Source organism: Arachis hypogaea, chromosome 19 (assembly GCF_003086295.3).
Source record: "Arachis hypogaea cultivar Tifrunner chromosome 19, arahy.Tifrunner.gnm2.J5K5, whole genome shotgun sequence".
NCBI lineage: Eukaryota > Viridiplantae > Streptophyta > Magnoliopsida > Fabales > Fabaceae > Arachis > Arachis hypogaea.
In genome coordinates this window covers 136,700,543-136,713,756 of record NC_092054.1, presented here as the reverse complement: position 1 = coordinate 136,713,756, position 13,214 = coordinate 136,700,543, and the positions used below count along the sequence as shown (strand labels likewise).

The 13,214-nt window shown below is 28.9% G+C and overlaps 1 protein-coding gene across 1 annotated transcript; it reads right to left on the bottom strand.

Annotated features, from left to right (window-relative positions):
- Positions 1-5,685: 5,685 nt before the first annotated feature.
- On the bottom strand, positions 5,686-9,610 carry LOC112779848 (uncharacterized). The gene is made up of 6 exons (XM_025824203.3): positions 9,225-9,610; positions 8,455-8,538; positions 7,695-7,734; positions 7,125-7,193; positions 6,917-7,026; positions 5,686-6,068 (listed from the first exon to the last, which is right to left on the bottom strand). Exons 1-6 carry the CDS (start codon positions 9,455-9,457, stop codon positions 5,933-5,935), a joined length of 672 nt encoding a protein of 223 aa, XP_025679988.1. The 5' UTR covers positions 9,458-9,610; the 3' UTR covers positions 5,686-5,932.
- Positions 9,611-13,214: the final 3,604 nt, after the last annotated feature.

The following is a 13,214-nucleotide window of genomic DNA, read 5'->3' as shown; positions in this document are numbered from 1 at the left end:
TACAAAGGAAGAAAAAAACGGAAAAAAAAAATGCGTAACTCAAATCACTTGAATGAACTTAGATGTTAAAATTGCTTGGATGCGGAGAATTATCCATTCATAACTGATAGAATAACAAAATAATAAACATAAAATCTAAATCTAATTAATCTAACTAAACAAATCAACTCAAAATTTAAATTTAAATAATAACTATATATATAATCCTTAATCGGCTCATCTAGAGTAGTTGGTTCTAGAGAGAGCTAGATTTTTCAGTACAATTAGTAAATTTGAATAATTATGTATATTAATGTCCTCATGTTTTATTTATATTCCTACTCTATAAGCAGGGGTGGAGCTTAGTTGAGACAAGGGGAGGTCATGGTCCCCTCAAACTTTTTATAAAAAAATTAGTAGTACTTTTTCAAAAGATAAAAAATAGTTCAATTGACTTAAATATTTTACTATGACTTAAAGTATCCAATAAGTTCAATAAGCAACATTTCCTCTATCTTTAAGTTCAAATATAAAAAATTAGATATTTTTTATTTATTTAATTTAATATTATTTTATATTTTACTTTTTATTTAATTTAATTTTTTATATAATAAAAAATAATTCAATAAATATTATAAATTTTAATATTTGTCCTTCTAAATTCTTCCTTACATATTTTATAGGATATATATTCAAATTTTATATAAAATAATAATAAAAAATTAAAAAATTGATGCATTTTTTAAGAGGAAGGCTAATATTTAAGAAGGAGAACATATAACTTTTACAATATCAACACCTGTAGATAGTTCTTCTACTTTAATGAATTACGAAAAAAATGAAATACAACCTTTAAAAGTTCAAAAAGTTACATCTGATGAGTTTAACCTTAATTTTTTGGAACGAGACCTTGAAAAACGGCTTTAAATTTGGCAATATTATCCAAACAAGAGAGATGAGATTAGACGAATTTATCTTAAATAGAATCCATATTAAAAATATGTTGACAATTATCCTTTATCTGGTCCTCCAAAATTTTGTTTCAAGTTCCGCCACTGTCAATAACAAAAAAGCAACCATGTGTTTTCTACTTATCTATAGCGGTTCTCAAGCAACCCACTGTATCAGTACCAATAAACCATTAATTATGAATTATTATTATTTAATAACAAAGTGGGGCTTTAATTTGCATTTTACCGGCAATTGTCACCATAAGACAATTCCGACCCTCGAGCACTGTACCCAATTACGCCAAGATTAACACTAATAACCACTTTGTAATCTTAGCTTTAAATAAAAAAATTAAAAATAGTCATAAGTCTTGAAAATTATATTAGGTGTACACTAAAATCAGTTATTAAAATCAATTATTAGTATAAAATATATATTAAAATATAAATATACATTAAAAATAAATTAAACTACATATATATTTATATATAAATATATTGATGACTAATTTTAATAACTAATTTTGATGTACAAATAATATTTTTGAATTCTCAAACATGCATTAATTCCATCAAACAACAACAGCAACAATCTTCAGCATGTATAAATCATAGCTAAAATCTCAATTTAATCTTTAAAATTTTTTGATATTATAATTTTAAATAAATTAATTAATTTTATAAAATTTATATTAAATTTAAAAATTTTACAATTAAATTTTATCACAATTTTATATTTTAAATATTTAATTTACTTTTTTTTATTTTACATCAAATTTGGATCTTCTTTTCATCCTTATGAAATTTATTTGTCCCTACCTATATTAATATCATAAGTTAATATTTGATTTCTTCCTTTGGACATATAATCTCTTTTTTTTTTCTTTTTTCCTTTTAATTTTCTCATTCTAATTAATTTGTATATTTTATAGATAATATTGCAATGACAAGGTTGTTTTGGGGAAGAGGAACATATGAGTGAATTAATCCCCATGATGATGATAATATAAGCCGACAAGAGAAAGAGGCTTTTGTAGACTAAATCTTTATAGGATCAACCAATAATTAATTATAAGGTGAAAATTGAAAAGAATAAAACATTAAAAATGAATCAGTAGTCCAATTCAGACTGCTGCTACGAACTCATAAAATAATAAAATATTATATATAATCAAGAACGTGTTAGATCCAAGGAACTCTGATCCAAAACACTGCTATATATACAGTGCCTATGATATGATCGTGCTTAGAGTAATAATTATAATTAATAGTATGTGCAATAATTAATTAATTAACTATTTAATTATATTGGCCACCATGTCCATAAACGAGATAGAGTAGCTAGATAAGTTTTTAGGGTTTATATATATACATACACAAAAATACAAAATGATGTAGTGTTATCATGTTAAAATTCGCAATGTTCCAATCATGCATACCTACTTACCTAGTGCTATATCTATATATTTTATTTTAATAAAAATGAGTTCTTATATATTGTCTCTTCTGTGTGGCTATGTTCTCCGAATATATATATTCTGGAAACTAAAAGGGTAAACGTTGGATCCTTTTTTCTTTTTTTTTAATAATTTGAACCATCCATCATAAGTATTTAATTATAAAATTAATTGAATCTAATACATGATTTCCATCCTGAATCAGAATCCTTAATTTCTCTATCAAATTATTCTCAACGTTAGCTGAAAAAAATTCATGCTTTATTGCAAACTGTACAATGAAAAATAAGCAATAATTTTGATGGCCAATTAAAATAGTTATGGTAACAATTTATTCACTAACAGCAAATTTTTGAATGAAAATTAAATCTGTGATAAATTAATCTTTAGTTTATCGAAACGAGAGATATTATAAAAAAACAAAAAAAGTTTATTAATAAAAAAATTAGTAAGTTAAAATATATTTTTTTGTTTCTAATATATATAATTTTTTTACAATACTTTTAACCTTTAATTCCATTCCATTTTATTTCTAATGTTTCAATTTGTGTCAGAATTATCTTATAAACATTAATTCTATCTAAAATATTAGAGACAAAATAAAAACATTTAAAAGTAATTTTGACACGAGTAAAAAATACTAGGTATAAAAATAAAAGAATAAAAAATACTAATGATAAAATTTAATGAAACTAGAAATATTTAAAAATAGATTTTTACTATTCCGTGTCCTAAAGATATAGGTTAATTAAGCATATTATAAAAAAATATTTTAATATTACTTATTGTAAAAATAATTTTTTTATATTTTCAATACATAAAAATAATAAATAATATTAAAATATTTTTTTATGATATTCTTAACCTATATCCTCAGAATATAGAATAACAAAACCCTTAAAAATAATAACAAACATTAACATTAACAATAAAAAAATATATTTTATCTATTTAATTTTGTCAGAAAACAGATTAATAAGAGTATTTTAACTATTTTTGATAGCCACTTCATTGTTAAAAATATTTTTATTAATAATATTTTTACAGAAATATTTGGTAACCAAAGAAAATCAGTCCAGTCATAACTTGGCTTATTTAGCATTCATTAATTGTTGCGATAATTAATTAGTATTAAATAAGACAAGTTCTGGCTATTTTTTTGTCTACCTACTTTATTGACACTTATGTTTTATGATCAATAATAACTAAACGTCAATAAATATTGTTAATATTTTTTTTATAATTAAGTAACCATTAAAAAGATATTTAAATACTTTCTTTTGGTAATTATTAACAGTCTATGACAATTAATAACCACTACATTTGGACATGTGTCTTTTATACAACTATTAGTTATAAAAATAATAAAAATATTCCTATAAAATGGTTCATTTCTAATATAGCCGCAAACCATTCTAAGTTCTTTTTTTTTTTTTTTTTCTAGAAGCCATATCGTCATATCGACCTAATTAAGTTGAGGGTGATGAATTCTGTTGATCCAATAATCTCCAATTATTTAAACTCTTTAATTTGTAAATATAATGGCATCGTCATGATCATGTATATAATATAATGTTTTAATTTAAATTTTGGGGTCTATAATTTGAAACTTTTCATGGTAGTACTCATCCGGATCGATCGACGGCGAAAAGGTTCTTTAAAGACTCCAATATATATCGATCTTGCTTGCTAGTCGTTTTAAAAAATCTTACGAAAACATGATCTAGAAATCATTACAAATCGGAGAAAGAAAAAAAGAAGGAGGGGGTAAAAAGCAAAAGAGAATTTGAAAAGCAAGACCCCACTTAATTGTATTCTTTTTAGGGCTCATTTAATGCTCTAAAAGCATTCAAAATGTATGTTCATACTTTGCAAAGGCACTGCAACTTTATTTATATCTATTTATTTTTATTTATATATTTTTTTTCTATATGCTTTATTTTGATGCTTTGAATAATGTTTCAGTTTCTTTTGTCACCCTAACACCCCAAACTTTTGAGGCAAGGGAGATAGTGGCATTTGAGGATTGGCATGGAGACAAAGTTTCCACACATTGAGCTTTTGCAGTCTTTAGCAAAGAGAAGAGAGATATAAAAATAAAATTAAAAATTAAAAAAATTACAATAAAGCTCAAACGGCTTGTGTTGTGTTGCCTTTATTATATGTGAAGAAGACCACCCTCTTTTGAGTTCTTTTCTTTTATTTTTTCTAAATGGAAAAAGTTTAAGAAAATTCATACCAATTATTCTACAATAATACTATGTGTACAATAAAATTAGCCATTAAATTAACAATCAGGATAAAGTATATATTAGAATCGAAAAATGTATGAAACATGATATATGTAAATAAACAAATATAACAGATAACATTTTATTATTTTGTTATTAGAATTATGGTATTTTTGCAAACTTTTTAAATACTTATTAAAAAAAATACTAAAATGACTTTTATATTGATAAATAAAAGAAAACCCAAATATTAATATTTGTAAGATACAAAATAGATTCTTATTAATAACTATGGCCACTACGTAGCTTCTTTATGTTGCAAGAGAGAATTTTTGCATGAAAGTAAGGGATTTCTCGGATCTAAAACCCTCCAATAATCAGTGTATAATTGTGACACACAATCATAGCATCTCATCTGCACCTTGGATCCCTCAACTAGCAAGGGACAAACATAGATGGATCCACATTCCAAATATATAAAAGAAAAGAATAATTAATTTAGTTATTAGTTATTAGTAGTAGTGGGGGATATTAGGAGGGAATGTTGTTGTAAAGGCCAAGACATTGGAGATGACCAGTCAAAAAGGCAACTTATATATTGGCATCAAAGTTAACGAGGATAAGTGCAAAAAAGTTTACCATCATGCATATGACATTCTGCTTACAAAGATTTTTGGGCCCTTCTTCCATATTTTGTGTTTCTAGGTTAGAACAAAATAATCTAAATACTAACTACTTATTCAAAATAACTTGAATCTTCTATGTATCTATCTCATGCAAAATATACTAGCTTTCATGTTCTGTAAATATTTTGTTGCTCCATTGTATTATTAGAGAGTAAAGAGGGTATTTATTCGCAATATAACCAATAATTTAGTCGTATTTGTTCACAGTATTATGATAAGGTGAATACTCTCATAAAGATACCTTCACATGATCGTTTAACGTATTTTACTAAATATGTTTGAATGAACGATCTAACAGTTTGCAATACCATCTTCATGTGAATATTCACCTTGTGATAATTATTATCGATTAAGAGTTTAAGACACCAAAATACTTATAATCTTAACTAATATCGCATTTTACTAGCGGGTAAGTTTCATTAATAAACTTGAAACATCCGAACAAATCTATATAATGGTAAATTTACAAACTATATTCTATATTACATCCACCAAAACTATACAAGCTTCAATGAACATTATTTTTTTGGTATTTTCAAAGATGAAAAAAGGGGTATATATAAAAGACTTGGTCTAACACACTGGCCCATCTACATCAAAATAGGCTAAACTGAATTTTGTGGTTATTTTCAGACTCTTGGGTCCTTTCCAAAGCCCATAAATAAATGGGTTAGCAGCATTGATCCCCTACGAGTCACTTCTGCAGCTCGCCCAAGGAGTGGCACCTTCACTGTTTCTCTATTTGATATTGGCTTCTTGTCCCACCTAATTCATGCCATAAAATAAAAACTAATGAATTAATTATTATTATTGCTTACTTGAGCCATAAGGAACAATTGATCTATCCATTACAATTCATAAATCTGTCCATAGAAATTCTAACACACACACACGCTTCTCTCTCCATAGATTCTATATAACCACTTTCTAGTAACAATCAAGATTTGAACCCAATGCACTTTTTAAGTAAAACATACATAGATGTCATTAGACCATGCCTTGCAGTGCAAGAACTATGAAACTTCAAGTATTTATACACTGGAAACCTATTTACTAACAAAAATACTAAATAATATATATCTCTCTTACTTTCTAGGCCTCAAAGTAGTATGCAAGTTATGTAGTTCACAAAAATTGTTAAGGATCGGTTCCTAGATTAGGCCTAAAGCTGTGGCTGGTCTAAGAACACTCTTTATTGGGAGCATGTCAACCTATAAAGACGTAATCTAGATCATATCCACGTAGGATCCTGTGTATATTACGCACGGATTCTACCCGAATCCTTTCTAGATTCACCCTCTAAACACTATAAATAAAAGGTGTAACACATGCCCAAAGTAGGTTATTTTACCCTAATCCTTATACCTCTTAGACTACGGAGATGCCAACCCAGAGTAAGGAGATCTGCCGCAGTCTCGTAGGTAATTCTAATTTCACTATCATAACAGAAATCATGTGATGCTTAATTGAAGCCTAGTGTGAAAATGAGCCAAATCATGCAAAACATACAAGACCTATTATCAAATATGCCCTAAAGACCTTTTCTTTTTCCCCTCAAATTCTCAGAACAATACATGAAGGCCATAGAATTAGGGGTGCATGATAATACATACCAGTCCTCATGGCGAACAATTTTACCGTCATCCACATACAACTTAATCAGTGATACCATATCTATGTGTTTCCCCAGGAATTTATAGTATTGCTTATTGTCAATTAATATCTGCATGCAACATCCATGAATTTCATCTTTAAGTAACGTCATAAGAAATCAAGCAAGAGATGCTGCACTACATAATAAGTGATGGCAGATTTACCAACCTCTCCTTTTCCTGGTGAAACCATGTTTTCTTCAACAGTGTATTCCACAATCTTTGACTCCTTAAATACCTAAGAAATAGAGACAAAATAGAAGTCCAAAATTTCTCAACATTAAAACAAGACACAAGATAAATAATATGCAAACTAAAGAAAACGTCTATTCAAAGGAAAAGAGAGAAAGAAATTATATTTTTAATTAACAAAATCAACTGAAACAAGATTTAATACGAACATAAGCATACAAGTAGGAGATATTTGAAAATGGAACAACTACTAATGATAACAGAAGCAAATGCAATATATTAACTATTAAGTTGCTGATAAATGACAGAGGTGCATCAGAGTTGAAAAAACCGAAACTGTCAGGTTATCCTTTGGCAGATATTCATGAGTAACTTGAAACTTTCTGATGATTTCAAACACTTAATCTTTGTTTTCGGTAAAAGAAAACAGTAATTTTTTGTAATAACATCTTACATGTCAGAACTTTCAGCGGAAAAATCAATTCATTATAAAGACAAGTAGGGAAAAAAAATGGAAAGATGGAGAGCAGCACGAAATAATGAAAACCTTGGGAAGAGTATAGAATGCTGACTTGATCTGCTTCACCCTGCATTATAAACATGGTAAACCATATAAGAAGAATTTCCATCGATTAGCAATTTCAAATGTCTTCTTGAATAGATGAACACAGGAAAGTAGAAAATAAGAAGCTATATACTGAGAATAAATAAAACAGAATATGAATTACACAACCAGAACTAAAGAAATGTCCATATCAGTAGGCTAAGAACTAACGATTATTACAAAACCTACATGTATAGGGATAAAATCCACTTAGATTCTTTCTTAATCTTTCATTCAATATGATTTATTATATACACATATAGCCACTTAGATTTTATCAGAGGTTGGCTTTGAATTTACTGGGAAAAGTTAAGCCTGCAATAATAATATACAATGTCAAACCATGATTGAATTGAATCATATTGTTTCAGTTTAAGAATTTCTGATTTTTAAAATCTGGGTACCTCAATTACCCGCATCAGTGAGCATAGACAACAAATGAACCTCCTTTTTTTGTTCATGATTGAAATGCTATTGAAAGAATGTCAAACATACATGACATACATAATCACAATGACGAAAGCAGTTTTCCTATTAATTTGCTTTCGCAATAGAAAACTTGAAACAGAAAGCTTAATCTTTCAACTTATGTAAGACTTAAAGTCTTGTATACAAGCTTGATTTGAACATGTAACTTTGAAATTTCTCCTGCCTATTCCATGGAAAAGCAAAAATCGAATATAACAACAGAATGCATGCATACCCATGAGCTCGCATAAGTGGGTCCTCAAATGAAGCATTTGGAGCATAGATTTCAAAGTCTTGAGATGTTGCACAAGATCCATACCTGAAATACAACATCCTAAGGTTAGAACATTAAGAATATTCAGAGAGAATGCAGTAGATTCACAATTTGTTAACAAATAATTTGTTCTTGTAACAGTGGTTGAAAGAGCAAAACAATGTTATTATCCTAAAAGAAAGGGAGTTTTTTAAATAACTAGAAGATGGTTTACATAGTCAAGAGTCTTCATCAACAAACAAAACCACAATAGGACATCGTTTCACTCACTAAGGTATCTTTGATTGGGGTAAAAATGGTGTGAAAAAATTCTTTATGAGTGAACTCGGACGAAAATTTTCATGTAAGAGCTCTAATCATCTATAAAAGAAATTTGCACACTATTTTTTCCCCTCAGCCAAACATACTCTTAAATTAAATTCTTCTTTTTACCCCCTCAAGAACAGTAAATCAAGCTATGATCCAATATTGTATATTGTCAATTGAGTCCATGCAGCTTACTATAGACCGTTTAGGGATTGCATGAATTTTGCATATACCTTTTATTTCTCTTGAAATATTGTTTTCAATTAAGATCAAATACTAGACTACTTGGTCATAGAAGTTCTAATTCCATATACCTTTTATTCCAGTATTTTGAGTGGTTGATCTTAATTTATATCTCAAACAGTTTGTATGAAATGCAAACAACAGAGCAGAAGAAATATCCACAGGAATAAGAAAGTGCTTACAGACGGAGAAGGTGAGGGAGAATGCGATCAGAAAAACGGTGGTTGTTGTTTGGATCACCGGAATCTGAGGTGGTTTGTTCATCACTACGATGATCCATTGGTGATATTGATTCTTTGAGGGAAGCAAAGAACACAAGTTGAGAAAGCGATGACTGAAATGATACGAGACTAGAGCGGGAAGAAGAAGAAGAAGAAGAAATGTTGAAGAGTCGAAGAGTGAGTAATGGCGCCATGAACTTCAACGTGGCCTTACTACCTTCACTCCTTAATTCTTTTGCAATTGATTAATCTCTTCTAATCAATTATCATATTAAAGGTTCATCTTATTACCTTTATTATTTTCATCACTCTTTGGTTTAATGATATTTATTTTATTTTTATTATTTAGAGTGTACATTTTTTTATCTTCTCCTTTTAAGTATTAAATAGAAAATTTGTTATTTTAAATAAATTTAATTTTAATATTTTAAAAATATATCACTATATTGTTGAGATAAGGATGTGGATGACCACGTTGGGCTGTGCAATATTAACTATAAGCGGTGCTTTGTTTCCTATTATAGACTTTATATTAATGAAGTTTGAAAAGGGGGAATCTTGGACAAGTATAAATAGAGCATGGATTTGTGACAGTACGTACACACAACTACTGATAATAAAACATTCTTCACTCTCTCTATTTTACTATTTTCTCTCTCTTATATTCTTTACTACAGTATTAGTAAATACATCTATTATATTGTGATAATAATTGTAGTAGATATTACTATTAGGATTATATAATTATACCTCTTATTTTATATTTGTTATCTCTTCCTTATTTATTTATTTTACAACACGTTATCAGCACGAGACTCTGATCAAATTTTAAGGAAGACTTAGGTAACAAATTTTTATTATGTCGAAACTCTCTCATCTTGAATTCAATGCTCTTGATATATCTGGAAACAATTATTTATCATGGATACTAGATGTTGAAATTCATCTTGATTCAATGGATCTTGGAGATACCATTAAGGCTGAAAATAATGCATCTCAAAAGGATAAAGCCAAAGCCATGATTTTTCTTCGTCGTCATCTTGACGAAGGATTGAAAAATGAATATCTCATATTAAAAGATCCTGCAGATCTTTGGAAAGATCTTGAAGAAAGGTATAATCATCAAAAAACAGTGATACTTCCTCAAGCCCGATATGAGTGGACGCACTTGCGTCTGCAGGATTTTAAATCCATAAATGAATATAATTCTGCAATGTTTCGAATCACCTCACGAATGAAATTATGTGGGGAAAAGATAACTGATCATGATATGTAGAAAACTTTCTCAACCTTCCATGCCTCGAATGTGCTCCTGCAGCAGCAGTATCGAAAAAAAGGGTTTAAAAAATACTCTGAGTTAATTTCTTGCCTTCTTGTTGCTGAACGCAACAATGAGTTGCTCTTGAAAAATCATGAAACGCGCCCAACTGGCGCCGCCCCATTTCCTGAAGTAAATGTGGCAAATTACCCCAGAAGAGGTAAATGGCAAGGTTTCAATAACAAGAAAAATTATGGAAGGAAAAGGAATTATGTTCAAAAGAGAGGATCTCACCAGAAGTAGGATAAAGAAAGAAATATCGGGCAGAATAAATCAACAGAGGATAAGTGTTTCCGTTGTGGTGGAAAGGGCCATTGGTCACGTACCTGTCGTACCCCAAGGCACCTAGTCGATCTTTACCAGGTATCTTTGAAAAAAGATGACAAATGAAAGGAAACAGATTTTGTTTCAAATGATACTGAAAATTCCACCACTCATTATGATGTATCTGATTTCTTTGAGGACCCTGAAGGAAATATTGGTCATTTGATCAATGATGGGATAGTTTAACATGTGGGATTGTGAAGTATCTATGTAAATAAATAATGTAAAGAACTTATTGTTAAGTTTTATTTTCCATGCAGGGACGGATCCAGAAATGATATTATAGGGGGCCAATAACACATATAATATTAAAAATTATATAAAAAAATTATATAATATAATATGTATTATAAAAATATACTGATAGAGAACATATTTTAAAGTAAAAAAATATGTGTATACTTTTTTACTAACGAAGTGGTCGATTCTTCGTATAATAAAATTCACCGATAATAGAATTTGTGTCAAAATTTTTAATGATTTTCTTTTCAATATAATTAAAAGACAATTAGCAAGAAATTCATCTTTTATTTTGTTTCTAAGTTATTTTTCACAATATTCATAGTTGAAAAAGATCTCTTAATTGTAACAGTTGAAACAGAGAGAATTAATACCAAACGAATAAAAAAAACGGCCACAAGAAGAAAAAGAATTCACTTTATGAAATTTAAAAATTTTTATTTAATTAAAAAATATTAGTAATAATATCTTTTTCAAATTTTTTTAATATTGTTACTTATTTTTTAGATATTAAAAATTATTAATATTTAAATTAGACTAAACTTTTATTTATATTAGACTAAATACTAAATATTTTTTAAAAAAAATTAAATTATACATAATAACTTATTACTATTAAAAAAAGTTGGGGGGTCGAGGCCGCCACTCGCCCCCCTTATGTCCGTCCCTGTTTCCATGTATTTAAGTTTCAAATATGATGTATATAAATAATGAAATATTAATGTTTATGAATTTTGAAATTATTAAATGTGTCAAATTTTAAAATAAAATTTTAGTATATGACATTATTTTGAACAGTGTTTCTTAGAAAAATAATTACGATCAAGTATTCAATTTAACTGTGCATATTACTTATTTTTATTATTTATCTTTGAAGAAAATGACAAGGATATATAATGAAGATGTATGCCTTGCGGATAGTGCAAGTTCGCACACAATTCTCAAAAGTGATATATATTTTACCCATCTTGTTCCCAAAGAGGAATATGTTAATACTATTATTGGCTCATGCAATGTGATAGAAAGCTCCGGAAGAGCTATAATTTTGTTTCTTGGAGGAACAAAATTTATAATAAATAATGCACTATTATCTACCAAGTCCCTGAGGAACTTGTTAAGTTTCAAAGATATTCGCCGAAATGGATACATGTTGAGACAATGAATGAGGGAAATCATGAGTATTTATGTATCAACAACTCATGATTCAAATAAGAAAGTTATATTGGAAAAATTACCCTCAGTTTCATCTGGGTTGTATTATACCAAGATTAGTGCAATTGAATCACATGCAACTGTAAACCAGAAGTTTACTAGCCCAAATAAATTCATAACTTAGCATGATAGATTGGGTCATCCGGGAATAACCATGATGAGGAGAATTATTGAAAACTCCCATGGACATTCACTAAAGAACCAGAAAATTCTTAAAACTAGTGAATTTTGTTGTGCTGCATGTTCTCAGGGAAAGTTAATTTTAAGGCCATCACCAGTAAAGATTGGATTTGAGTCCCTTGAATTCCTAGAAAGGATTCAAGGTGATATATGTGGACCTATTCATCCACCATGTGGATCTTTTAGATATTTTATGGTTCTAATAGACGCATCTTCGAGATGGTCACACGTGTGCTTATTGTCTTCTCGCAACATGGCGTTTGCGAGATTACTGGCTCAAATTATTCGATTAAAAGCACAATTTTCAGAAAATCCAATCAAAGCAATTCGTCTTGATAATGCTGGTGAATTTACTTCCCAAGCTTTTGATACTTATTGTATGGTTCATGGAATAAGTGTTGAACATCCAGTAGCTTATGTTCACACACAAAATGGGTTAGCAGAATCACTTATTAAACGCCTCCAGTTAATTGCTAGACCCTTACTTATGAGAACAAATCTCCCAACCTCGGTTTGGGGCATGCTATTTTACATGTCGCAGCACTTATTCGTTTGAGACCAACGAGTTACCATCAGTTCTCTCCTATGCAATTAGCCTTTGGCCAGCAGCCAAATGTTTCCCATTTAAGAATATTTGGGTGTGCGATATATGTTCCCATTGCACCACCTAATCGCAC

Bases quoted from the DNA above. Each gene is read 5' to 3' on its own strand.
- LOC112779848 (XM_025824203.3), bottom strand. From the start codon at position 9,457: ATGGCGCCATTACTCACTCTTCGACTCTTCAACATTTCTTCTTCTTCT. The intron at 7,194-7,694 runs GTTTTCATTATT...TCTATTTCTTAG, and splicing joins CATTCTATACTCTTCCCAAG to GTATTTAAGGAGTCAAAGAT. The intron at 6,069-6,916 runs GTATGTATTATC...GGCATGAATTAG, and splicing joins ATTGTTCGCCATGAGGACTG to GTGGGACAAGAAGCCAATAT.